This window comes from Apiospora kogelbergensis (genome assembly GCF_038363985.1).
Source record: "Apiospora kogelbergensis strain CBS 113332 chromosome Unknown utg000005l_segment0_segment0, whole genome shotgun sequence".
Classification (NCBI taxonomy): domain Eukaryota; kingdom Fungi; phylum Ascomycota; class Sordariomycetes; order Amphisphaeriales; family Apiosporaceae; genus Apiospora; species Apiospora kogelbergensis.
In genome coordinates, this window is record NW_027117422.1 from 2,154,082 (window position 1) to 2,179,356 (window position 25,275).

Here is a 25,275-nt window from a genome sequence, read left to right on the forward strand (position 1 = left end):
GCTTCCAACGTCGTTCCAGAACAATAACCTAGTCGTTTTGAGAGCATCAATTTATAGTATTGTCGCAGCGGCCTGGGAAGAAAAAAACTGCCTACTGGCGAATGGAATACCTGGCTGGTGGTTTTATGATTTGTGTCAATTCTATTTATCATGCATCAACAACAACGCTGTAGAATTGATGGCATCGAAAACCAACGCGCTCACCGCGCTCCTCGAATGCCAGCTTCACCAATGCCATCATGTATGTAAAAGCAATGTCCAGCGCTGGCGCGCTATGAGAAAGATGCAATTATCATCCCCACTGGTAACTGCAGAAACCAATTCTCGTGGAAGCCTCCTCCCTGCCCAATCAATTAATGATTGCAAGATAGTCGTTGAGTATCTTGGCACACCCGTCGAGGTTGCCTCTTGGCTCCCAAGTATTCTGTGAGTTGGGGTAATTCTTCCACTTCACCTCATATAGTGACTCTCCCGTCTTCTTATCGATTCGGTGCCCGACGATTTTTTCTACGACGTAGACACCGCTCTTATCAACGTCTTGCTTCTCGTCCTTCTTGTTGGCACCTCGCTTCTTAACAGTGGAGCGACGACGCTTAGGGGCAGGGGTGGCATCCCGGGTCTCCTTGGCCTGGAAATATTAGAAATGGTTTAAACAGTGGTGAAAACTGCAGAATCTAAATACCTTCTTGTCATCGGCTGCTTGAGCCTTTGCTGCCTTATCGGCCAGAGCAGCAGCCCGGGCAGACCTTCGTGGTGAGCCTTCAGCTCCGGCCTTGCTGACGCCCTTACGCTTGAGGGATGAGCCGATCAACTCGCTGGCTTGTTTTAGATTTGACAGTGGCGTCGAATCTTCGCGAGAGGCTCGCGTCATAGAACGACTACTACCAGGACCTGCTTTAGGAGACTTGGAGGCCACCTGGTCTGCCTCTTCCTGCTTGGCGATCTTGCGAGGACGACCACGTCTCTTTGCTGGCTTGGGTACCTCATCTGCGACATCTTCTTCGGCCACCTCTGCTGTAGGTCTTTTGCCTTTCTTGCCAGACGGGTGATTCTCCTCCGCTTTCTTCTTAAGACGGCTTACAATCTTGTGAACCCGATGCATCTCCGAATCATCAGCATCCACGTCATCGTCCTCCGCATTTCCAGTAGCAGTGACGGGGGTCCTGGGATTATCTGCTCTGCTGCCACGTCCCTTCCGTGCACTACGAATGGCAGCAGAACCGCGACCTTTGATAGACTTATCAGCGTCGGTGTCCCCCTGAATGATCTCGACCTCGTCACTGAAACGGGCAAGCTTACGCGTTGACTTTCTGTTCTTTTCCAAAGTCTGATCGTCTTCATCTTCATCATCATCGTCCTCACGATCATCATGCTGATCATTTTCATTCTGATCATCTTCATCTGTGATACGAGGGACATTGTTCTCCATGTCCTCCAAACCATTGGGAGGCTGGCCAAAGTATAGCGAACTATCGCTTTCCGAATCAGATGTCTCTTGGTCTTGAGGAGGCATAATAGCGGCAGTCCTTTGTTGAATCCCTGTTGATTGCTGTGATGACTGAGCAGTACCCATCAGCTTGTGATTATTGCAGAGGGGTAGCCGGGATAACTTTGCCCAACCCGGGCTTCTGAAAGGAGAGAAAGAACAGTAAATAAAGAAACAGGATGCAGTTTACCCAGTTTTCGTCCTTTTGCTCCAAGATCAAGACCAGGTAGGGTAGGTTTAGGTTGTATGGAGAGATGCCGAGTTCTTTAATCACAGTTGTAGTGACAAAAACACAAGAAAGAAAGAACGGAAGAATAATCGATGTAGTATTCTCTCTAGGCGACCCAAAGAATTCCTTAAAGTCTAAGGTTGTTGATGTAGGATGAGGGAGTGTTTAGAGCATCCGATCATGTGTTGCGTTGGGTTTGGTAATTTTAAGCCGAAGAAGGTGCGGTACTGCAGGTGCAGTAAACAGAAACCACCTACTCTGTATGGTTCTCAATGACAATATCAAACTATAGAACGCGGCGAAAGCCCCCCACTAGAACAATCCAATATTGCATTGCATCTATCTTTCGAAACACCTAGTAGCTCTGGTTTACATCTGAATGGAACACAATCGTACATAGACAATGTCTGTAGTCCTTCAAAATCCGAAAGGAATCTATAACGCCATTCTTGTTACCCCAAGATGGGCAGGTACAGGGACTTTTCAAGATCCACCTCAAGTGACTCAAGTCCAGTAACCGCACTTTGTAGCATAGAGTCTCAGCTATGTAGCTCTTACCATCATAAGGTCATGAGATGATGCTGTCGAGCTCCTCCAGATGCACCGAGTAAAATGGGTTGTGATGGCTACGACTGCAGCTCGCATTGAGATATGGGGAAATCTATGCCGAAAGCACCTCACTTTACATCATGACGGTACAATGAACGGTGCCATAAATCATTAAAATCTGAATGTGTACTGTGTAACTCATGGTGTTAATACTCGAGTTGGTGTATATATGTGTATTTCGGGAACTACCACATAGGGAAACGATTCACCCCCATCTCTTCGCAAACAGAAGCCACTGGTTTACTTCTCTTGACCCGAGGCGCGCATGCATACGTTGTCATGATGTGCTTCAGTCCACATCTTCGTAATCGTCCGGTAACTCCTCGAACCGACCCGATTGCTGGGCTGTCCGAACCGGATTTTCCGCAGTAATTAGACCATTGGCCCTCAATCTATATGTCGTTAGCGAATCGCATTGTCAGAGTATTCAAATAGAAACTGACCTTTCGAACAGAACAAAGAGTCTCTCGGCCTCTCGCTCTTTTTCTTCCTCAGTCATCTCAGGCATTTCTGGATGTTTCTCGCTGTCAAGGAACTGGCCCGTAATTGGATTCACCTCGCGGCCTCCGGCATTTGCGAAAGCTTCTTGCGCATTTTGAGGTATGGGGAGATTCCGATTGAAAAGGAAACCCGACGCGAATCCATAGCCAACGTTGTCAACGAACTTTGTCGCATCCCTATCCGACATATCGAACAGAAGGTTAGAGATGGCGTCCCTTAATTGAGGAGTGACTGGATTGGTTGAGTTGCGGAGCAACCACGATGGTAGGGTGCTGCTTTGTCCCAATACTTCGTTTCGATCTTCCTCGGTGGGCAATAGCTGCCCGCGAATCCAAGCCTTCACTTCTTCCGGGGCGTACTCATGCGTGGCCCTTAGGACCCCGACCAAAGCCGTAACCGTGTTCTCAAGCTCTTCGTTACCATAAGCCTTTCTCGAATGGTTCATGAGCTCTACCAGGCGGCTGGCAAGAACAGTGTTTTCCTCTGGTGGGAACAATGCTGTCTGGATATCCTTTGCGCCGAGATCCAGGTTGAGTAGAGCGTTGATCAAAGTGCCGATAGGTGGATCCAAGGGTTTGCTGGATCCTATCGTAGATTGACACAGCAAGATGACAATATGCGGTATGCAGGGAGTAAACGAGGATGTTTTGTCCTTGCAGTGGTGTGTGATATTGAACAGCAGCTTTAGGGTCTCTACCAATGCCATCTCCTGCATGGGATCAGGAGGAGGAGGGTCCGGCATGGCGGACCGTTTCGCGTGTCGTTCAAGATTTTTTGTAATAATACCTGCTAGGTTATGCTTGTCGACTAAAGCTTCTATGTCCACATTGGTGTTGTATGTCGTGAGAAAAATGACCCTCGAGATGAGGAACTCATCGTCCCTGTTGTCGTTCTTGAGTTGGCTGCAAGCCTTGGACTCGAAGCCCAAATCGACGAACATCTGACGCGTATCAGGCTTCAGTAGCATAGCATTGCATAGACACCGCAGGGCATTCCTTGACGTCTTGCTCGAAGGACTGTGAAATGAATGCCGGGAAAGTGTCTCGATACCCTGGATAATATAGTAAGTAACAAAGCTCACAACACTGAAATCGACTCAACCTACCTGCTTGGTAAAGATTGGATCGGCATTCTGTGGGTTCCTTCCATATATCTTGAGTTCTTCTAAAGCCGCATCTCGTTCTAACAACGGGTCAGAACCAGCCAATGAGCTTCGCGAATTACTCAAGACTTACGCTGAGGTAAGAGGCAGATAGCCTCTAAGTCTTTGCTCAACTTTGACATCAACTCTGTTACGGCAGCAAGCTTCTCTATTTGCATGTTTAGCTGATAAGTCCTGAAACCCCATGCGCGCGTGTACTGACCTGGCCCAACCAAGTTGCCCATGGCCGGTGGCGAACTAAGGTGTGCCATCTTGACCTCTGTGATATCGGGCGCTAGTTTGGGACTGGAAAGGGGGCTGTCCTGATGGGAGAACAGTCGCTTGAGACGGCCAGGCCTTTCTTGGTAGGACTGCTGAGGCATGGTAAGCTTGAGTGTTCCGGAATGACAGGCATGTAAAACAAAACTGAATATCTAGTGGACTATCACTGTTGAGAGAATGAGATCTTATGCCAAGCTAATCAGTGAGAGACAGTCCAACAATAAAATGGAAGGCTGAGGCCAGGGTTGAGGGTATAGTTAATAAGTGATGATGCGGCGAGAGGTTTGACAGGAGGTGATGAAAGAGACGACCACGTCAAGCCTCGGCCAGATCACAGGACTACCATTGCGAGGAGGATTGATAGAGGCGCAACAAGGCTAAAACCGAGACTTTGGAAGAGAACATCTTGTTAAGGGCGGCAGACGACGTACCTAAGGTTACCTACCGTATTGGGGTAGTTCCGTTTTCAGAGCCCAAGAGCCCAGTGACGATTGACGCCTCCCAGGACCGAATACGTACTTGGAAAGACACGGAGATCTAAGCTGCGGTACGGATCAAAAGGTGGCCTTTTCCAATAAAGATACTTGATAGGGGCTGGATTGGCCTAAGTCCGAGGAGCCAGTCTGGTGTGCATCGATGCCGGGAGGAATAAATGTATTAGGGAATTTACCACACAGCCAAATAAATATATATGCTGGAGCAGCTGTGCATGTACGGATCAAGTAGCTAAGATTCATTCATCCGGCCCGGTGCAAACGTCAGTTGCGGGAGGAAGCCCCGCCGATGTTGGGATTCAGCATCTGATCTGATTCAGCTGGCTCCGCACTGTGGCGCAAGTCTTCGTTGGACTGTAGGCTGCCCCGCAGTTTCGCGCCAAACGCACCCTCTGAGTGGTTGTATCCCCGTACCGTACCTATCCAGCGCTCCGTCAGTGCGCTGTTCTGCTAGCACTAAGCTAAACGGGGACCTTGAACGCGTCTGGAAGGCTGGGGAAACCACTTTAACAGGGGTGCCTAGAAAGGCCAAAGACGCGTTACGCGACCCTGTTACCTGGCCTCCGGCGCGAATCCAACGCGTTTCTCGAAAAAGCCAATCTACTCGAATGCGTATTAGTAGAATTGCACAGTAAAGACAAAGCTCGCTTTGCTGTGACTCGCCATTCCCGCCTGATGGCATATTTGCCTACTTGATTTCATACATCGTGCCCTTCAGCGAACAAGCGAAAAGCGACCCGAAAAGCATTCCACTCGCTTTCATTTGGAGTTGGGCCCTAACAGATCGCCGCCGTCTTTCGTCCCACCTCCTTCTCGTGTATCGCATCCGACCTCAACCCTCCGAGCCCGAACACCCACAGCTATCTCATGATCCTCGGCCTCATCGTCGACAGCAGCAGGGCATCCAGCGGTGGCCGAGCAAGTCAGCAAGCGGCGGGCTTGCAGTCATGGTACCGCAAGTGATAGTTCCCAACGCTCTAGAAGCTTTGCCGGCTCGACCACCGACTCCACCCAGGGAGAAGAATACGAATCCGGACTTGACTTCGAGGAAGAAGCACATCTTTGGCCCCCATTCTCTACACACGCCGCCTAGCTTTTCGCCAGAGTCGTCCGATTTATCCAACCCAACCTCGCGCCGGAATCGCAAGAAGGTCGGCTTCACGAGCCAGCCCGAATATTGCGAAGCTCCCGCGTATGTCGACAATGTGAATTTGCAACACCCGACACCCGTATCAACATCGTCGACGAAATCTGCGCAGTCGAGCAGTAGACCGATCAAATCCATACTGAAGCCGTCGCCCCCGGTCGTCGTCAATCCCTTGGACCCATCGGTGGGGTTGGATGGTAATTCCAGACCTATTGATATTGTCAAGATGTTGGAATCTACCGTCCAGCAGCTCGCAGGGGCCGACCGAGACATGAGGGTCGATGCCTACATGATGCTTGTGCGTGTTTTGAAGAATTCAAACAACCTTCCTGACCGCATTGCTTTACAAGATAAGATGAGCTTGTTCATGCAATTCATACAGCGAGACGTTACGGCAAAGACCCCCGAGGGGTCCTCAGACTCGTCGCTCGTCAATCATGCACTGATGCTCCTCAGCACCTTCATGTTCTATCCCGCTATTGCCTCGACTTTATCAAACGATTTCGGCGTTTTCATTGTCGACCATTGCATTCGGTCCTTTGAAGACGCAACGGCACCCAAAGACGTGACCCGTCATCTTATGCAGGTGGTGGCCTACCAAGACTTCTCTCCCAAGGTCATGACCGCCGACCGCGTAGGCAGATTGGTGGCCTCGCTTCATACGATTGAGGATCGTGTCCAGGGCAAGAGCATAGTCCAGTCTCGCCTGTTCATCTATCGCCGCCTCATCAAACAATCGAAGACGCACATGATAAATCATTCCGACTGGCTGCTCGATTTATTTGAGGACATGCTAAGCAATATTAAGGAAATCCGTGCTTCGGCCATTGCTTTAGGCATGGAGGCCAGCTTCACCATCGCTAAAGAGAAGCAATTCTCGAGACGAGTCATGGAAATCCTACAAATGTCAGTAGAGGAGACAAAATATATCGAACTTTACGTCAGTCGTCTCAGGGCAATGCTGAAGGAGAAGTCCGATTCCACTGCAGTACCTCAGATCTGGAGTGTGGTGATACTTCTGATGAGGTGCCCTGTGGACCGTTGGGAGTTCTTTGGCCCGTGGCTGGAGATTATTCAGAATTGCTTCAATAGCAGTGACTTCCAAACAAAGTTGGAAGCCAATTATGCCTGGAATCGCCTTGTCTATTCACTCCAGCTCAACGACCAGTCCTTTGCGAAAACGATAACTACCATCTGCCAGCCCTTCTTGAGCCAGTTGAAGCGCAGATCTACCGGCAAGCAGAGTGCAGAGTTGCGTAAGGTTGTTTTTGGTAGTATATGCAACCTTTACTATTATGCATTCAAACCGAACACCAGCACTGCCCAGCTCGATGCCTTCTGGGATGCTAGTGTTCGACCCCTTTTCCAGCGTATGATCGTTTCCGAGGCAGAAGTCAGGTCGACAGAAAAGGCAGTTGGCTTCCTGCACGATCATACAGCTCAAGCCACTGTCATTCTCACGGGGCTCTTAGACTCTACCACGCCTCGAATCTGGAAGGAAGATCATGTCTGGTTAGACCCATTGGTCAAACCAGAGGACCTGCCCTCACTCGATGCCAAATGGGTAAGGCACAATGCTTCGAGAGTGTTCGGGATTGTTGAACAAATCTTGTTGAGGTCATATCTCGACTTGGCAAAGCCTGAGTCCGCCGCCGCAAAGCTTTGGCGGGCCCTCGTTGGCGCCGTGGCCTCTGCTGCGAGTAAGGAGGTCAAAGTATCTACGGACACGGCGACTTTCTTAGCCCACTCCTTCACACTCCTGCTCAAAGTGTGGTCTCGCGGCATAGAAAATGCTGAGGAGATGGGGTATAAATCTACTACTTTCTTTGAAGCAACCAGCATCTACATCGGCACTATGATAGATGCCCTTGGGCTCCTCCCATTCACCGAGAGGCAACTTTCGATGGGCAACCAAAATACATTTGTCCCCGTTGCAACTCCATCTCACCGACCTGCAAAGGGTCAAGCACAAACACGGACGCCTCTACACCACTTATTTTCTATTCTCTCCACACTACCGCCAAACACCGACGACGGCCAGGACTTGGCGACTCTCATTCAACGGGTACTTGCGCCTTTCCTGTCTGTCATGTCAAACAAATCCTCACGGGCTAAGGTCGATCTCGCTCAGGAATTGATGCAACTTATTCCTATGGAGACACTAATTCCCTTCGGCCCGTGGCTAGCGATCTCTGATACTCTATCCAATTGCCTAGATAGCCAAGTGAGCCAATCCTCCACGAGCTCTAATGGTCAGCCTACCCTCGGTCATGAGTATCGTGAAATTGTGAGACATCTGGAGCGGGGCATCAGATCAACCCCGAATTTACCTTGTGAACGCTGGCAGTCCTTGTTCCAGAGTCTTTTCATACGCGTTGCTGCGGAAGTTGGTGAAGCAGGCTGCGCTATCTCGATTATCGAGCCCCTAGCCAGATGTGCTATTGAGGCCATGACTGCCCAGTATGATGTCATGTTCAAACCAACTCTGCTAAAGGTTGGCTCGGAATTAATATCGAACGCAAAGCACCCACGAGATCGCCAGGCGCTAGATGCCGCCCGACGTCGACTTTGGGGTACCTCTGCTGGAGGGGCAAGATCTGTCTCTTACGATCCCTTCGACAATCTATACCGGCTCATAAATCACCTCCTCGAGGTGGCGTATCAGCGCTACGACGATGCAATTAGTATGGCGATTTGCTCACTCCTGGAAGACATCTCCGGTTTCTTGCTGCGATGTAACCAGGAGGCGGCGATTAAGGCACTAGCTATAATCCAGAATGGGGTCGGGGCCTGGATCCGCGACGCAGGTGAATTATATAGTAGTCGACAGTCAACTGCACTGTCTGAAGCGGTATGTTTTGACAGAAAATGTAGTAGATAAGCGAAGCTAATATTGCATAGGTAAAACAACTTTGGAGTCGTATCTGCCATATATTCGCCGAGGCAGACAGCACCGAGGGGCTTCAGCTAAACACCATTGAGCCACTGCTGTGTTCAGCCTTCGAGAGCAAGCACAAACACATCGTCAGCGCTGCTACCATTATGTGGAACAATGTGTTCGAGCGGAGAGACGACATTCAATATCCCGACAAGCTGAAAGCGGTGCTGCTTTCACTCCGACCCTATGTCGATATCGTCCTTCCTGGCTTAAACGATTCAAGCAACGAAGCAAGTGGTCAAGCGCCATCCTTCATTGATTCCCAGGAAGATGATTCAGCTGTCCTCAAACAGCCACCAAGGGGCTCACTCAATGGCACACCTCAGATGAGCAGACCGACATCCCGGCGATCAACGCCTGGATCTGTACAGCTGTCGCTGCCAGCGAAGCGCAACCTAAATAACACGCCTGAAGTGTCACAGCCAAGGTCTACTCGAAAAAGCGCTACTCCTCGTCTGAGACACGACGACTCCCAGATTCAATTTGCTGCAATCGCGTCCTCCTCGCCTACACACAATAACGCCGAATCTCAAGTACTGACCGACCGCCAGAGGGAAGTTAGAGAACGACAGCGGGACAATGCCACACTCTTCCCCGAGATCAAATCAAGCGTTGAGCAGCGCAGATCAACTCGCCTATCGTTAGTCAACTCTACGACGCCCATTGCAACGCCTGAGAAAAAGTCGACTCCAAAATCACATCGTAGGATCGAGGATTATGCATCTTTGACGCCTACACCGCGACGGGGCCAAGCTATCATTATCGATAATGATCAGGAGATGACAGATGACGTACCTTCTTCACCCCCTGAACCCCGACGATATCCCCTTATGCCAGAACTCAGCAAGCCGCAGTCCAGCAGTAGCATCGTCTTGGACGACTGGCCACCGTCATCGCCCATTTCTGATTCACCTTCGCGGAATCGACAATCAGCACCTCAACAGTATGAATCAGTCGCTCCCACACCACATGAACCATCCAATGAAGTATTGCCAGAAGAAGAATCACTGGAGCCTACATCAGTGGACGACAACGTGAAAATGAATGAGGATGTGGTCGAGGATGAAGCCGACGAGGCCGATGTTGAAGACGAGACTAATGTACTGGACGCTGAAGAGGGGGTAGCAAGTAAAGACCCTGCCACTCCGACCACTACGTCCAGATTCCCAAAAGAGCAAGGGACGCCACGGTCTGACACTGACGTGTACGTTGACGCTCTAAGCAGCCCCAATCATTCACCTCGGACTCTGCGATCCCAAGCCAAGGCAAAGCAGCATCCCACCAAAGCAGCATCCCAACCTGCTGCTGATTGCTCGTTTGACGCCAGTGATGTAGATGAGCGTAGCATGTTGCGTCTTGTTGTCGAACTCGATTCGCGGAAATGCGATGATCTGCCAGAGGACGGCATGGAAATGTTGGAGAAGAAAGGGAAAAGGAAGTCACCTGCAAAGGACTGCATTACTGTCAATAATGGACAAACACGTCGTAGGTCGACAAGAAACAAGAGCCGGACTGAAGAGGCATCGCCTGCCGTTGCCTCAACGCCGGCCGAGCCCGACAACTCCCAAGCATCCGTTGCCAACACCCAAAATAAGCGGAAGAGGGCCCAGGAAGAAAGTTCCCAATCCCAGGACTCTGGCAGCAAAAAGCGCAAGCACCGCAAACAAGATGTCGATTCGGACAACGAAGCGGCGATGCCGGTGCCTGACGGCCAGCTTCTGCCAGCCCACGACGACAGTAAGCCCATCCCCCATCAGCACCTACCTCCTCGCTCCGTGACAACCGCAATAGTATCATCATCTGACATGTGGCCTAGACACGTCGTTGGAGCCGTCCGAGATTTCTGGCAGAGAACAACCTTCAGGCTCGTCGCGCGCATCTTCCGATCGCGATCATGATGAAATGGAAATGGAAGCAGATGTTCCGTCGCCGGCATCTGCCGACGAAAGCGAGGCGATCCACCTACAGATCGTCCAGGAGGCCTCACAGCAGAGTGAAGGGGTTGAAACCACCGTCAATGACTCGTTCGAGAGAACAGACGTGGTTCCAGCGGACCTTGTTGATGTGACCATGTCGGAGGTGGAGGAGGAATACTCAGAGGCAGAGGAAGAGGAAGAGGAAGAGGTAGAAGAACAAGACATGGCGGAAGAGGTTGAAAGTGAGGGCGAAGAAGTCGAGGAAGACCCAGCCACGACCGAGCCATCCGAAGTGATGGCCGATGTTACCACCGAGGAGGACCCGTCTTATATGATTCCCAGCGATGATCCGGCAGAGGAGGGCCCTGAGGCGAGCTCGACACCGCCGGCAGAGAAGTCATCAATGGAGAAGATCATGTCGGCACTCCGAGGCGGACTTGTGGGGCTGAGCACGGCGGCCTTGTCGAGGGACGAGGTCAGCAAGATCGAAGACATGTTTTACGACATCAAGAGAGAGCTCTACAACGCCGAGAGTAGAGGACGAACCCTCAGCAGCCAGCAGCCGAGATAATATGATACCACCACAAGCAAAAACCCCTATCTACTCCCCAATAAAAAGGAATAGTTGGGATGAGAGGGGAAATAATAGCATGCCGTACATGAAGAAGTCTACCTTTTTACTTCTCACCTGTTTCCTTTTTCTTATTCTTGGGATGTACAAACAGAAGTGGTCAGGATAACGGACACGGAAGCGGTTGAAACGATAAAGGAATGTTAATTGATGAACGGACTTTGATGGCGAGAATGGTGGACAATGAAGAACCGAGCCGGCTCGGCCTGGCCTCCATCGTCCACAGATTGCACATAATCTCTTGAGGGAATAGGGAGGGGAATGAAAGGCCAATGATTGTTGAGCCAAGAAGAGGGGAGATAAAACTTATATCATACTGGCAAGGCGTTGTAGGATCAGGCAATCATCATCATCAGCGAGTCGAAATAGAGACATACCCTGAGTGTTTTACCAGCATTACATCTATTGTCATCAAACCATTTAGATGTGAGATGCGTGCTATGTTGTTACTACGTCGACGATCCCACGTAGTATCAGGCAGCGCCATGCAGTTGTCTTCGGACAGAAAAGGACTAGTAAATGTATATAGAAGGCTTGCATACGGTTTTCAGATCTCTCAAACTTTTCGTTAGCCCAGATACGCCTTAACTCCCAATGCATCCCCCGACCCTTTTTTGATCCCTCCTCGCTCATCTCTCCGTCCTTTTCATCATGACACCGTTCTTATTTACTTGAGGTCTTCACGGGCCTTCCGGAAGTGGTCCGCCACGAGGAAGGTGAGCTCGAGGGCCTGCTTCTCGTTGAGGCGGGGGTCGCAGAAGCTGGTGTAGTTGGTCGACAGGTCGTCCTCGTCGAGCCCCTCGGAGCCGCCGACGCACTCGGTGACGGCGTCGCCCGTGAGCTCGAGGTGGACGCCGCCAAGGTAGCTCCCCTCCTCTTGGTGGACTTGGAGCGTCTCCTGCAGCTCCGAGAAGATGTCGTTGAAGCGGCGCGTCTTGATGCCCGAGCCCGTCGAGCGCGTGTTGCCGTGCATGGGGTCGCACTGCCAGATGACGCAGCCCTTGTACTCGCTGCCCTCGACGGCGCGGATGTGGTTGGGCAGGAGCTCGCGCACCTTGTCGGCGCCGTAGCGCGTGATGAGCGTGATCTTGCCCACCTCGCGGCTCGGGTTCAGGGTGCGGAGCAGCTCCAGCAGGTCCGAGACGGGCGTGGTGGGCCCGACCTTGATGCCGATGGGGTTGGCGATGCCGCGGAAGAACTCGACGTGGGCGTGGTCGATCTGGCGGGTGCGGTCGCCGATCCAGATGAAGTGGGCCGAGGTGTCGTAGTACTCCATGCGCGAGCCCTCGCCCGGGAGCGCGTAGGCCGGGTTCTCCATACGGCGCGTCAGGCTCTCCTCGTACTCGAGCAGCAGGCCCTCGTGGCTGGAGAAGAGGTCGACGGTGGAGATCTCGGAGCTCTTGTCGGCGCCGATGGTGTGGCTGAAGCGGATCATGTCGGTAAGGAAACGCACGGCCTCCGAGTACTTGGCCTTGAGCTCCGGGTCCTTGACGTGGCCCAGTCCCCAGTTAAGGGGCCGGTGCAGGTCGGCGATGCCCGAGGCCAGGGCGGCCCTGACGTAGTTGAGGGTGGCGGCCGAGTGGTTGTAGGCCTTGACCAGTCTCTGGGGGTCGAGCTCGCGGTCGTCCAGGTGGTAGCCGTTGAGGATGTCGCCGCGGAACGAAGGCACCTGCTTCCCGTCGACCGTCTCCATGGGGCTGGAGCGGGGCTTGGCGTACTGGCCGGCCATGCGGCCAATACGGACGACTCTCTTGTTGGCGCCCCAGATGAGGACCAGACTCATCTGCAGCAACAGCTTGATCTTGGACTCGATGACGCCCTGGCGGCAGTAGTCGAAGAGCTCGGCGCAGTCGCCTCCCTGCAGCAAGAAGGCCTTGCCCTGGGCGACATCCCTCAGGTTCTCCTTGAGCTTGTTGATCTCGTAGGGGTGGACAATGGGAGGGAGCTGCTCCAGCTCGGCCGTGGCCTTGCGCAATGCCTTGAGATCTGGGTACTCGGGGCATTGCTTGACAGGCTTTGACCTCCAGGAGCTGGGGGACCAGGCGGCGACGGGGTCCTTGCCATTGCCGTTGGCATGGCTGTCACTGTTTGGTGTGCTCATGTCGAGTCCAAAATTGGAGATCTGGTGTGGTAGAGAATATGGTATGCACACTAGAACCAGAATCGGCTGAAGAAATGCGAGGCGATCAAACAAAGATACAGGAGCATAAGATCGAGAAAATGAGTCAAATTGCGCCCGCCCGCTGTAACTGCAGCTAATAACGTCACTCGCTCACTGGGCACTGGAGAGAGAGAGAGAGAGAGAGAGAGAGAGAGAGAGAGACAGACAGACAGACAGACGGCTGGCTGACTGCCCCGCCAAAAAACCACCAAGTTGCAAGCTACCCAAGCTACCCAAGCATCTCGTCTACACCCACCACATCTTGTGTACCTCTACATATACATTCCGACCACGACCCCTCCGAACCACCACCAAAGCAGCAACCCCAAAATGGCCGAACCCCAACCCCCGAACCTGCACGAAGGCGCCACCACCGGCGACGTCGAAGACGAGGTCCAAGCCGCCAAGTCGGCCGAGGACCGCAAAGCCGCCGCTGCCATGGCCAGCATGGGCGCCAACGGCGCTGACGATGCCGGCAGTGCCGCCGTCGACCAGGAGGCCGCCACCAAGGCCATGAAGAGCCTGGGCGGCGACGCCAAGAAGCCCGACCCCGCTGTGCAGAAGAAGGTCAAGGTCGACGCCGCCGACGTGACTCTACTGGTATGTTGCTTTCCCCGGGGCTCCCCCCCTTCTTCTTCTTCTTCTTCTTCTTCTTTTCTTCGTCGCTTGGACTGTGTCTGGTAGCTCGATGGCTAACGTGGTGGGGGTTTCCCCTCGGATTCACAGGTTGACCAGCTCGATCTCACGAAACCCAAGGCCACGGACCTTCTCAAAGCTCACGACGGCGATGCGGTCAAGGCCATGAAGGCCGCCATCGCTGTGTAAAAACCAGCAAAGCTTATAAATACCAGCTACGAATGAATATCTTATGACTGCATGTGACGGCGTTTTCATATTGACCTGGAAAACCAATCGCCCCTCTAACGAGACGAAAAAGGTTATGTCAAATAAAAGGTACACGAACCACACTTCTGTCAAGAACAGAATAGATATCATGAGGCTTGACCAAAGCATATTTGTGTACCCCGCATTTGACATGTTAATTTGTTTCGTTACGCGGATATTGCCAACTTGTATCACCTTCTATTTGATGTTTACCACTGATAAGTAGACGAAATATATGTCAGCTCAAGATATGGAGCGACGGCACAGATGGGAATGGAATGTCTTGGAACATCAATCTTGTATTTTGCTCACGAGTCTAATTCTCATTAATCAGCCGCAAAAAGAGCTTGTCCTGCTTGCTGGAATACAACGCAAAAACTCAAGGAGCCGAAGAGTCGCCCCTAACCATGGGCTCCATCTTCTATAAGAAATAGTGCCTTCCCAAGCGAAAGGCCCGGTTCGGCAAAGCCCTGTGTTCGCCGTCAAACAATCAAGTAGCTGGGCCCGTTGGCCGTCACATCCTAGCCTTCCCCTGGTGTTTGTTTTCCAGTCAGACAGTGATGACCTGCTCGCCTGAATATGCGTCGCCAGCCTCCAGCTTTGTGAAGCCTTTGACGGAGCCGGCCTCCACACAGATCATATTCTTGTAGCCATCCTTGGGCTCGAAATCGCCCATGCCCTGCGCCTTTTCGGTCCAGGGGTTCCAGACGACAACATCGCCCAGGGTCTCACGCACAATGCTGAATTTAGACTCGCCGCCTTCCGAGATGACAACCGGCGTCGAAGGGTTGGCTGGGTGGTAGACGCGGTCCACTTCGCCGGCGATGCTAACGTCTCCAGCCTGCTGCTTTTCCTTGGCACCATCCACCTTGTCGATGTATGCAGCGTCTTCCAGTCCGGAAACGGAGACCTTGTTGATGTCACCGATGCGGAAATACGTGTGCAGCAACGTCTGGAACTCAAAGGGCTGATCGCCGTCATTGGTGATGACAATGCCGGTTCGGAGAGCATCCGGCGTCAGGGTGACGCTGTAGATGAGGGAGAAGGAGAAGGGCCAGAGCTTTTTGGCCTCGTCGGTGATGGTGGCCTTGCTAAGGCCAAAGTCGAGCTTGACCGAGGCGTCGGTCTGACCGGAAGACTCTGTCGTCGACTTGCCCAGGAAATCCCATCTCGAGTTGCGGGCGAAACCGTGTTGGGGAAGCTTGGATGTGGGCTCATGGTCAGGCGCCGTGCCGAAGACCTGTCATAGGAGTCGAACGAATCATTAGTCATGCATTTTCCAACTGGGGGGCGACTACCAAAAAGAAAAACCCCAAAAAGCAAAGCAAGGGGATGACCCTATTGGCTTGATTCCCGCCGACTATTTGTTCTAGGATTCCTTCCAGATGTTTGCCAGGTAAGGTTGGAGCAGGGAGAAGCACAAGGTACGTACAGGGAAGACCAGGGGGATACCGCCTCTCACAGCTTTGGAGCCATCAAGCTTGGCGGCATCGCTGAGCCAGAGGCGCTCGTTGCCAGCACGATCCTTCCAGCTGGTGACAGTGGCGCCGTGAAGCAGGACCTCGATACTCTCTCCCGAGGGCAGCACGGCACTGACGCGAGAGTTGTCATGTGTGATGTTGACCTGGGCTTGTGGGGGAGACCGGGCGTGGTCACCAGCGCCTGGGGCTTGTTGGGTCGGTCAACCATTGTCAAGGCTGTGAGGACTAGGATCAAGGGAAGTTGTGGTGGTGGTGCGAGTTCCGAAAGTCAAGGGTGCAGGCGCAATCAATCGACTGCAAGCAAGCAATAGATGGAATGGTGAATAGACGGAGCAGGCAGACAGACGACGAGAGGACAGGCTTCTGGACAGCGTCTTTCTTTGTGCTGAAGGCCTGCTGCGATGGATGGATGTTTGGTGGGGTAGCTGTTGGTGATTGCGGGGTTGCGTTGCCTTGGTACGTTGTATCGGTCGGGCTGTCAACCTAATAGAGAAACGACGGACAGGGAGAGAGGGAGAGAGAGGAAGGACGACTGCGAGGGGAGGTCGGATGGGAAGGGAAAGAATTGCTGGCTCGGGCTTCCAGACACTAGAACGGGTGTCTCAGTTGAAGAGGATGAAACATGTGTTGCACCTCGGCGAAGCAATCGAGCTGTCGAGGAATATAACCATCAACGCACCATAATAGCGCGCATCACATTTGGCGGGGTAAGTGAGCGACTGTCCGCTAAGCACGTTACATACCGTGCTGTATCCATCCCTATTTCTCCCTGCTTCTCTCGGCCCGCTGGCCAGCACCAGCACCAGCACGCAGTCGGTGCGGCGGCCAACGAAGCTTCTGCTTCATGTTTCAGGTTGCTGCAATGTGCATCCTCCATCCGCAAGTGGCAAGTGGCTGTTGGGCGTGCTCCGGTCGGACGTCCTCCAGTCGCTGTCGCTCGCTTCGCACATGCATATCTGCTTTAGAGTTACAGCGGGGCCTCGATGTGCTGTACACGTACAAACAATTCCCGTCTTGGGAGCTCAGATTACTAACGAGCGGATCCGATGTACTGTTGCTGTTGCTTGATGCTCATGCTCAGTGAAGGCTGCCGACCAGACAACCATCCCGCTTCCGGTATGTGTCCCAGCCGGCAACATCCTCGGCCCCGGACGTCCTCACTGCCGCCAGGACTCCACCAAATGTCGCGCCGGATAGACGAGGACACGGTTCTCCCATCGCCCAAGGAGGAAGGATAGGCCGTGTGCCTTGGCGATGTCCTTGCGCCACGTCCCGTCCATCAGAGCGCCGGAAGACACCCCGCGGCCGTATTATGGGCTTGGGCCTTGCGGATGCTAACTTCTCGAGCAATCCGCGGCGTGCTCTAGTATTTCGTTGTCACTGAAGCTATTACATACCTGCCGGATGGAGGTATCTTGTGTCCTGCCAGTCGGCAGCTCGGCTGCCTGTGGTCGGGATGCCGCCATTGCCGCACGAGTCTGTCGGCCGCTTGCTCTTTTGCAAACACGCATGGCAGCAAGCAACAATCATACTGGTGTCCACAATCTAATGGGACCTGGGATGCTTTGGCCGATCACATCTGAGGAGGAGACGTGACAGGGATTTTTCTTGAACTCAACTGTTGGCCCAGGGAGTAGGAGGCAGCGGGTAGGTGTGAGGAAGTGAGAGGAAAGAGAGGAAGAAGAGGAAGTGACCGTATTTGAAACCCTTGAAACTCACTGGGAAAAAGCTCGCTTGCTCAGGAATACTTTTCAGGTTGCCGTTGCTGGTGCTGGAGGTGAATTCTTTTGTCAAGGCCACCTACAATTCGAGGCAGGCAACCTGCTTAGATATGGCACACAGCCCATTCCACCGAACACAGTATAGTGCGCTCCATCCGATGAAATCATCACGTACTAGTCGAGTCGATGCGAATATCTCTCTTCTCATATAGTATGTACAAAGCTTGGCTCGCTCCTGAATGCCACGTCCCAATGTCGTATGTACTCATTACGTATACCCGAACACCCTCTTGTAAGGGATACTATTCCTAAGGGGGTATAATTCCATGTAAACCCCGTCCATGCCCCTGGCGGCTGATGCCATCTGGCCCCTGGTTTTATGTACGCCGTATCCGCTATGTTCATAAAAGTCCTGGTATAGTACAGAAAAACAGACTCGCAAAAAGGACCAACGTGCCTAACAATTTCGACTAAACAACCATCTTCAACGCGTCATAAGTGTAAAACCAAGAAAAGCAAAGGGTAGTCGGCGCGCAAATGAAGCATAGTCGCGTCATCCAGGGGGCCACCAGCTCCCCGGTGAAATGCAAATAGGTCCGTGAAACGCCTGAGCTCCCCTCCCCCTTGATCCGGCTTCGATGAAATCCCTCACTTCACCCGGGATTTTGGAGCTTCGTTTTCCAGTTTTTCTATGTTTTCTTCGGTCAAGGAATCCCCCTCTGAGAGTGGATTGGCAATGGGCAGCATCTTCCCACCCCCGGCATCGAGTAGCTTGTCGTCGCGAAGTTGCATAGCCAACTCGGCCGAATCGCGTTGTCTAGCCGATTGTGTGACGGATATGTTGTTCATATTCCCAAAAGGAAATGTTGTGACGTCGTGGGAGCCATTTCGTGTAAGCGGCTTTGGCGTCAACAGGTTGTGCCAGTCCTCTGACGATGCGTCCATATCTGCGGTCGATGATCGTTCGTCTGGCGTGGTCGTTTCTCTGTCGGTGTCATCCAGTCCGAAGCGAGGTATGTTGACACTGACACAGTTACCACCCGACTCCGAGCAATCCGATATAGATGACTGTGAGTCAATCTTGACGGGCGTGGGCCGCCTTCCGGCTCTGCTCCATCGCACAAGCATCTTCTCCAGTATTTTACTCTTGACCGGCTTAGCCAGGTAATCGTCCATGCCCGCCTTGGTGCATTTCTCCCGGTCACCTTGAATCGCCGAGGCGGTCATGGCCACTATTGGTACGTCACGGGTGAAAGACCTATACGGAAGGTGATGTCGAAGAATATGGGTGCATTTGTAGCCGTCGATGACCGGCATCTGAACATCCATCAAGATTATGTCGGGTTTCTGGATTTTGCCTTCTTGAGAAGCGTCGAGGAACTCCAGTGCCTCTTTGCCGTTCCACGCAGCTTCGACTTTGAATCCCAACTTTTTGATGGTCTTGGTGGCAATTTGTTGGTTGATAGCACTGCGATAAATGTCAGTTGGGGACAGAGTGCACACAAGACCTGAAATACTCACTTATCTTCCACAACAAGGACGCTGATGTTCGCTCTCTCTGCCATCGGCAACTCCTCCTCAGCCGAGCGAAGTGCGGAGAGAAGGCCGCTTCGTAAGGGGGATCGCGACTTATCAATCGGGCCATTGATCATCTCCCCGGGCGGGGTTTGGATGGCATTTTCATATTCGGAGCTGGTGCATGAGACGCTGAACTCCGACTGTAGTCGATCTGGAAGAAACCCGGCGTCCATAAGTGTGTCGCCTTGTGTGTTTTGTGGTTTGTTGAATGGAATCCAGAACGTCGCGGTAGTGCCATTGCCATCTATCGATTCGAGTGTTATCCTACCTCGCATCAAGTCCAGTAGATTCTTTGATATCGTTAAGCCTAGACCTGTGCCGCCAAACTTTCGTGCCGTTGATGGGTCGCCTTGGCTAAAGGGCTTGAAGAGGCGCTTGCGAACCTCTTCATCGATGCCTATGCCAGAATCTTCCACTACGAACTTGATCTCGATGGTGTCGGAAGTCTCCTTTCCCTTCCAGACAGAGAATCTGACGAAGCCCGCACTCGTGAATTTGATACTGTTTGTCAAAAGGTTGGTGATAATCTGTCGGACACGTCCAGGGTCACCTAGAACAACGAGATCTTCGGCTATGTCGGGAGATACATCCGAGTGGAACGCCAAGTTTTTTCTCTCGGCAGCGAAGCCTAGCATCTTTGACACATCATGGACGACTACCGACAGCGAAAATTGCACTTCTTCGATATCGAGACGGCCACTTTCGACCTTGGAAAAGTCCAGGATATCGTTGATGACGGTGAGCAACGCGTTTGCCGACCGAATAATGTTCTCTGCGTAGTCTCTTTGCTCTTCGCCTAGAGGTAGGTCAAGCAAAAGTTCAGCCATACCAATAACGCCAGTGATGGGCGTGCGAATCTCATGGGACATCTACACCAAGGATAGTGAGCAATCTTGACCTGAAGGAGTTTGCGACAGACGGAAACTTACATTCGCAAGGAACTGGCTTTTCAGACGGCTTGCCTCTTTTGCAGCTGCCTCATTCGCTAGAAGTTGCTTCTTCTCCTTAGCTTGGGCCTTGAGATCCTTTTCGCGTTCTTTCAACTCCGTAACATTCATGATGACTCCAATGACAGACTCCACTCGAGATGTAGAGCCAACAGGCTGGCCTGGCTTGTTCTTGGAGAACGTTGGGATGAAACGGGTTCGGAAGAAGTGAGAGTCTGGCGCACGTTAGTAATGTTGAGCAACCCAATTGATGGATGCAAAGAAGAAGCAGGGAGAAGAAAAAAAGCGACGAACCTATTTCGTGTTCTTGGACCATCTCCCTCGTTCTCTTCCCTGCAAGCAAATCCTGGACAGGCTTCAGAAAGCTGGGGATGTCACCCTTTCCAGCTCGCGTGCTGAGCTCATTGAACACATCATTGACACCCTTCCCTATGTATCTCGATCCATCCCTGCTCTCGTCTTCTTCATTGTCGATGGTGCCGTCTTTGATTCCGTTCCAGATTAGAGCACCTTCGATCATGGTAACCTTGCCCTCCTTGTCAACCGAGAAAATGGTCGTTTGAGCGTGAGAGAGCACACTCAGAAGCTGCTGGCGCATCTGTTTGGCTTCGAGTTTTGCTGCGAGACTCTCGTGCACATCGGTACAAGTGCCGTACCATTTCTCGATCTTTCCGGTCTGCTTGTTTTTCAGGGGTAGTGCACGACCAAGCATCCACCTCCATTCACCTTCCTTGCTTCGGCATCGATACTCGGTGACATACGGATCGCCTGTAGCCAAGCTATGGTTCCACTTGCGACTGGTCAATGGCATATCGTCGGGGTGGAATGGGTTCTTCCATCCAAGCCCCAGCGAGTCGTCGGGAGATAAGCCCGTGTAGTCGTACCAACGGCTGTTGAAAAAGTCGTGCATTCCTTCCGCGTTTGTGGACCACACCATCTGTGGCATTGAATTGCAGATTAGTTTAAACCGCTCCTCGTCCAGCTCTTTGATATTTGTGATTTCTTGAGCCATCGAAGTAACATCTCGGCACGTTATAACTCCCGCCAACATTTCTCCTGTCGAAGTATCTTTGATGATCTCGCCCAAAACGTCAAAAACCATTCTGGTATCTTTTCGCGGGTGGCGCATGCCGACGCGCATACTGGAAAACGGTTTTCCTGTCCTGAGAAGGACGGCTATAGGAAAGTCGGAATTGTCGTATTTCTCGGTGAAGGTTTCATCATATATTTCCCACTTTGGTAGGAGATCAAGTCCTACTCCATAATCGCCATCGACTTCGTTCGGGTCCACAAAGAGTTCTCTCGCTGCGGCATTCATGACAGGAGCACTGCCGTCCTTCCACATGCCGAGGATGGGCATTTGCGTATTGTCTAAGAGCGCATCTTTAATCGTAGTCATTTTCTGAAGCAGAGTCGGCGTACTGCTAAGCGAAGTTCTGGATGGCGGGCCCAAGGGCGGAAAAGGACTGGACGACATGGAAACGGCGCCGGGGCTGACCCTATAGAGCGGCGAACCGGAGTCATGGCCAGAACCATTCGAAGGTGGGTTCGAATTGGATATGGTTCTGCGATCAGCGGCTTCTAGGACCGACATGGACGGGCGAGCTACCGATTTCCGAGGCGGAGGCGGGTGGCTGTGGGCGCTCTCGGTGCTGGTAAATGTCAAAATGAAGTATATCTGGTTATCCTCGATCTCAAATATGGTGACTATCATCTTCGCATAGACTTGATTGGCCGGCGACTTCTTCGTAGCGGTATGGATGGGCCTTCCACTGGCCTGCGACATGACCACGACTTCGATAACCGAGTTAGGGGGCGGCGAGTTCGGACTGGCAAAGCCTGGTATCCCATCATTCTGGCCGCCAGTGCCGTTATCTGGTCCACTGGGAACGGCATCGTTTGCCTTGGCTCCTTTTGCAGTTGGGTTTGGGGTTGGGGTTGCGTCCCCTCCAACAGCTCCGGATTTGTGAAGATGAGGGCTGGTCGTCCGTTTAGCATGCATCTCGCCCACTAACGAGTCAAGCAACGACTCCCACGATACCCACACGGGCCGGCCATCTTGGAGCATATCAACACCAACTTGAGGTAAGGTCTGGCCACGGAGTCTTTCGAGAGCCGTCGGACAGTCGTCCGCCATATCCGCCGAATCGCCATTCATTCCTAGCAATCTGCCCATGGCTTCATTTGCCAAGACGACAGTCTTGAGATTATTCAGTACCAATAGCGGGACGGGCAGGTATTGCATCGAGGAGAAGGCGAGTTGTCCCGGGGAAATGTACGGCATTGATAGCCTAAAGGGACTTGCCGATGCCGATCGCCTGCCCTTGGGCGACATGATCGGCGTGTCTCGCAGGGAACGACTCGTGTTTACGGCCGCCAACGCCCCGTCTTGACTCCGCATTATATCGGGTATCCGGCGCGCGCGTTGCGGGAGGCTCTCATTCGGAGGCGAAGAACCTGGCAGAGGGGTCGACAACGACGGGTCGCAAAAGGGCGAGGGTTCCAAAGCCATGGGTCCCGGGCTCGACGAGCGCGTGTGGCCGGTATTGTGAGCACGTAAGGGGTTTCGGGTGCCATGTCGTCGAGCGCCGGCCCCTAAGGGATTGAGGGGGAATTCAGACGAGTGCCCATCAACGGTGACGCAGGTGAACGCAACATGCGGGAAAGAGGCACAAGAGAGGAAGAATGGGGTGACGTCGCGTAGCAGAGCACGACGGTAGCTATGGACTGTGGTACTGGGGTGTATGTTTAGTTCTTGCTCGAGACTGAAGCTCAGACGGAGGAGCTTTGCCAGACAGTCTTTGCGATGGTTGCAAGAAGCACCGGGAGTCCTGAGAGCCACTGGCCGAGAGCAAGCCTAAAGCACTTGAGGGAGCAGAAGGAAGTGTGCCGTCGATTGCGAGATCCAGACCCTAGATTTTAGTGGGGAGCTCCTGGGTCTGGGCTGGCCCTTTTCCTACCAGTTCTTGAGCCGGTGGGTGTACTTGCAGGAGAATACTGGAAGAATATGCTGGCGGGCGGGCAGCACACAAGGCCCGAATGGAACTGGTTACGCCCGGTGGAGGTTCACTGCTTCGGAGTCAGAACGGCCAGGGGAATCGAATTCAGACTCTGGCGAAGCGGAAGGTTTTTGGAAAACTTGTTGTTTCCGTCTGCCCTATTCTCTCGGGCCAGAGAGATGAGATAGTGGGATGAATGGGCAAGTGCCCATCAAAGGTACCAGACACAGACAGGCCGGCTTGAAGGGTGCCCCCCAGTTGATCGTGGCGGGGGTGTGATGTAACTGCAGGTAGGGCGGCGAAGACCAAATGCACTTGGCACTTACTTACTTGTATGCTGCCATATGTACCGTGGCGGCGACCCAGTTATTGGCTCGGAAATCCGACATGGATGTCGGTAGTGCTGAACCCTAATTAATCCAACTGCTCGTACTGCGTACTGCCTAGCTGCGTACATACTGTAGAGGCTGCATGTGCTATGGGCCTGCTACGTAGTATTGTCTTTACTGGCGGTCTAGCCTAGGCCGGCCCGGCTGGCAAGCCCTAAGCTGCTAAGATAGGCCGCCCCAGGTGTATGTAGTAAGGTACTGTAGGGCACGGCGGTTTGGGTCATGATTTGACGAGTACAAACTTCGATGCCTGCGTCCAGAACTGCGTCTACATATGTGTGTGGGTATCGGTATCACCTTATCCCCCAGAATTTCCTCGTACTGTATGTAGAATACACGTTGGTATCAGCTGCTGCAGGGGCCTACGTTACCGCCCGGAATGGGGTGTTTGATTGCCCCATCGTGTAAGGTAGGTGCAAGTAATATGCTAGTACATACGGATTTGATTGACTTTGGACGAACCCAGCATCAACAAACAAAAGCCTATTGCCTATCGACGAGCGACCCCCAAACGGGAGAGCGAATTAGCACCGCAGACATGGCGTTTGATGGATCAGATCGGCTATTCAGTCTGCACGTTTTCGGGGAGGCCAACGACTGGCTGCCAGCGGCTGGAACGAGATTGGAATGCTCTGGTTGCACTGCCCATCGACTAATGGTTCAACGGTGCAGGTGCGCTGGGATGTGGTCTGTTTCCGGTCGGTTCAACAATGAAAACTAACAGCAACAGTGGCCCATGTCGGATGCGAACATGCTGAAGCTGTCGATACACCGCTAGCAGGCCAGTCGCTGAGTATTTGTTAAATAGGCAGTAGAAGGTCGGTTTTTTAGGCCAAGAATAGATTTTGCGCCACTCGAACAGCACAACCAGAACGTGAATAGACGGCATCCTGCACCGAAACGAGATCGGGGTTATGGATGCCAGTCCTATGTACTAACATCGTAGCCTAAGGCAGCTAAACACATGGCAGCATTAGCTCACGCCATGTCGTACAGTAAGTAGCAAGCAAAGATGGTTGGGCAGCTGTTGGCCTGCATGCTGCTGCTGCTGCTGCTGCTGCTGCTATCGCTGCCGCTGCTGGCATTGGCATCTTCGAGGTACATAGTATCGCCGTAGGCGTTGGGACCTTATACCAAAGCGGGGCTTCTAAGATGGCCTCTTGCCTCAAGAGGGAAAAGTCGGTGGGCGCCATGCGAATTGTGGAATTCCCGTACCTCTGGGATGGCTGATCGCATGCAGATTGGGAAACAAATGGATCGCCGATCAATGCCGGTCTGGCCACATCCAGCATGGAAAGAATCCCCCCTACCCCCGAACAGCTGGCCAAAGGAAGGCCATTAGTGCCGCCCGACCAGCAGATGCGGCCGCAACGAAGTACACGGTAGACGGCAAAATCCTTCGTTTCGCAGAGGCGATTTCCTGGGCTGCTTGTCATTTGCCTCCAACATTGAAGAAGACAAGCCTGGCACCTGGCCGAGGTTTGGGGGAATGATCGAGGAAAAGAAAGGCGAGATTCAAATGCATGGGGCCGGAGCTCGTTGACCCGGAAAGCAATAGATTGGATGTGGTCGGGTGGTATTGGTATGATCCCCAACTTACGACTCACGACTGCGTGATGCTCTTCAGGCGAAGGCGTATACTTAGCCGAAGAGGTAGGTTAAAAGAAACATGAAGGTTCCCTAGGTTCACCCCAATCCGAGCACAGTTGTGCATGGTAACTGAAATTGCTTCGAGCGCAC

General features: G+C 52.6%; 7 protein-coding genes across 7 annotated transcripts; 2 read left to right on the forward strand and 5 right to left on the reverse strand.

The window, feature by feature from the left end:
* Window positions 1–349: 349 nt before the first annotated feature.
* Window positions 350–1,513, reverse strand: PG998_007296 (uncharacterized protein; the record flags this gene model as incomplete). Its single annotated transcript, XM_066874112.1, has 2 exons — window positions 350–628; window positions 683–1,513. The coding sequence occupies 2 exons, from the start codon at window positions 1,511–1,513 to the stop codon at window positions 350–352; spliced, it is 1,110 nt and encodes a 369-aa protein (XP_066730057.1).
* Window positions 1,514–2,613: 1,100 nt separating this feature from the next.
* Window positions 2,614–4,349, reverse strand: PG998_007297 (guanine nucleotide exchange factor; the record flags this gene model as incomplete). The annotated part of the gene is made up of 5 exons (XM_066874113.1): window positions 2,614–2,716; window positions 2,768–3,876; window positions 3,931–4,007; window positions 4,061–4,135; window positions 4,190–4,349. The coding sequence occupies 5 exons, from the start codon at window positions 4,347–4,349 to the stop codon at window positions 2,614–2,616; spliced, it is 1,524 nt and encodes a 507-aa protein (XP_066730058.1).
* A 1,340-nt stretch (window positions 4,350–5,689) lies between these two features.
* Window positions 5,690–11,314, forward strand: PG998_007298 (uncharacterized protein; the record flags this gene model as incomplete). The annotated part of the gene is given in 3 exon segments (XM_066874114.1): window positions 5,690–8,740; window positions 8,791–10,602; window positions 10,619–11,314. The coding sequence occupies 3 exon segments, from the start codon at window positions 5,690–5,692 to the stop codon at window positions 11,312–11,314; spliced, it is 5,559 nt and encodes a 1,852-aa protein (XP_066730059.1).
* A 727-nt stretch (window positions 11,315–12,041) lies between these two features.
* PG998_007299 (3-deoxy-7-phosphoheptulonate synthase) lies at window positions 12,042–13,475 on the reverse strand (the record flags this gene model as incomplete). Its single annotated transcript, XM_066874115.1, has 1 exon — window positions 12,042–13,475. The coding sequence occupies one exon, from the start codon at window positions 13,473–13,475 to the stop codon at window positions 12,042–12,044; it is 1,434 nt and encodes a 477-aa protein (XP_066730060.1).
* Window positions 13,476–13,865: 390 nt separating this feature from the next.
* Window positions 13,866–14,360, forward strand: PG998_007300 (uncharacterized protein; the record flags this gene model as incomplete). The annotated part of the gene is made up of 2 exons (XM_066874116.1): window positions 13,866–14,135; window positions 14,262–14,360. 2 exons carry the CDS (start codon window positions 13,866–13,868, stop codon window positions 14,358–14,360), a joined length of 369 nt encoding a protein of 122 aa, XP_066730061.1.
* A 610-nt stretch (window positions 14,361–14,970) lies between these two features.
* On the reverse strand, window positions 14,971–16,109 carry PG998_007301 (uncharacterized protein; the record flags this gene model as incomplete). The annotated part of the gene is made up of 3 exons (XM_066874117.1): window positions 14,971–15,660; window positions 15,853–15,952; window positions 16,018–16,109. 3 exons carry the CDS (start codon window positions 16,107–16,109, stop codon window positions 14,971–14,973), a joined length of 882 nt encoding a protein of 293 aa, XP_066730062.1.
* A 2,161-nt stretch (window positions 16,110–18,270) lies between these two features.
* PG998_007302 (uncharacterized protein) lies at window positions 18,271–22,659 on the reverse strand (the record flags this gene model as incomplete). The annotated part of the gene is made up of 4 exons (XM_066874118.1): window positions 18,271–19,090; window positions 19,144–20,069; window positions 20,130–20,362; window positions 20,442–22,659. The coding sequence occupies 4 exons, from the start codon at window positions 22,657–22,659 to the stop codon at window positions 18,271–18,273; spliced, it is 4,197 nt and encodes a 1,398-aa protein (XP_066730063.1).
* Window positions 22,660–25,275: the final 2,616 nt, after the last annotated feature.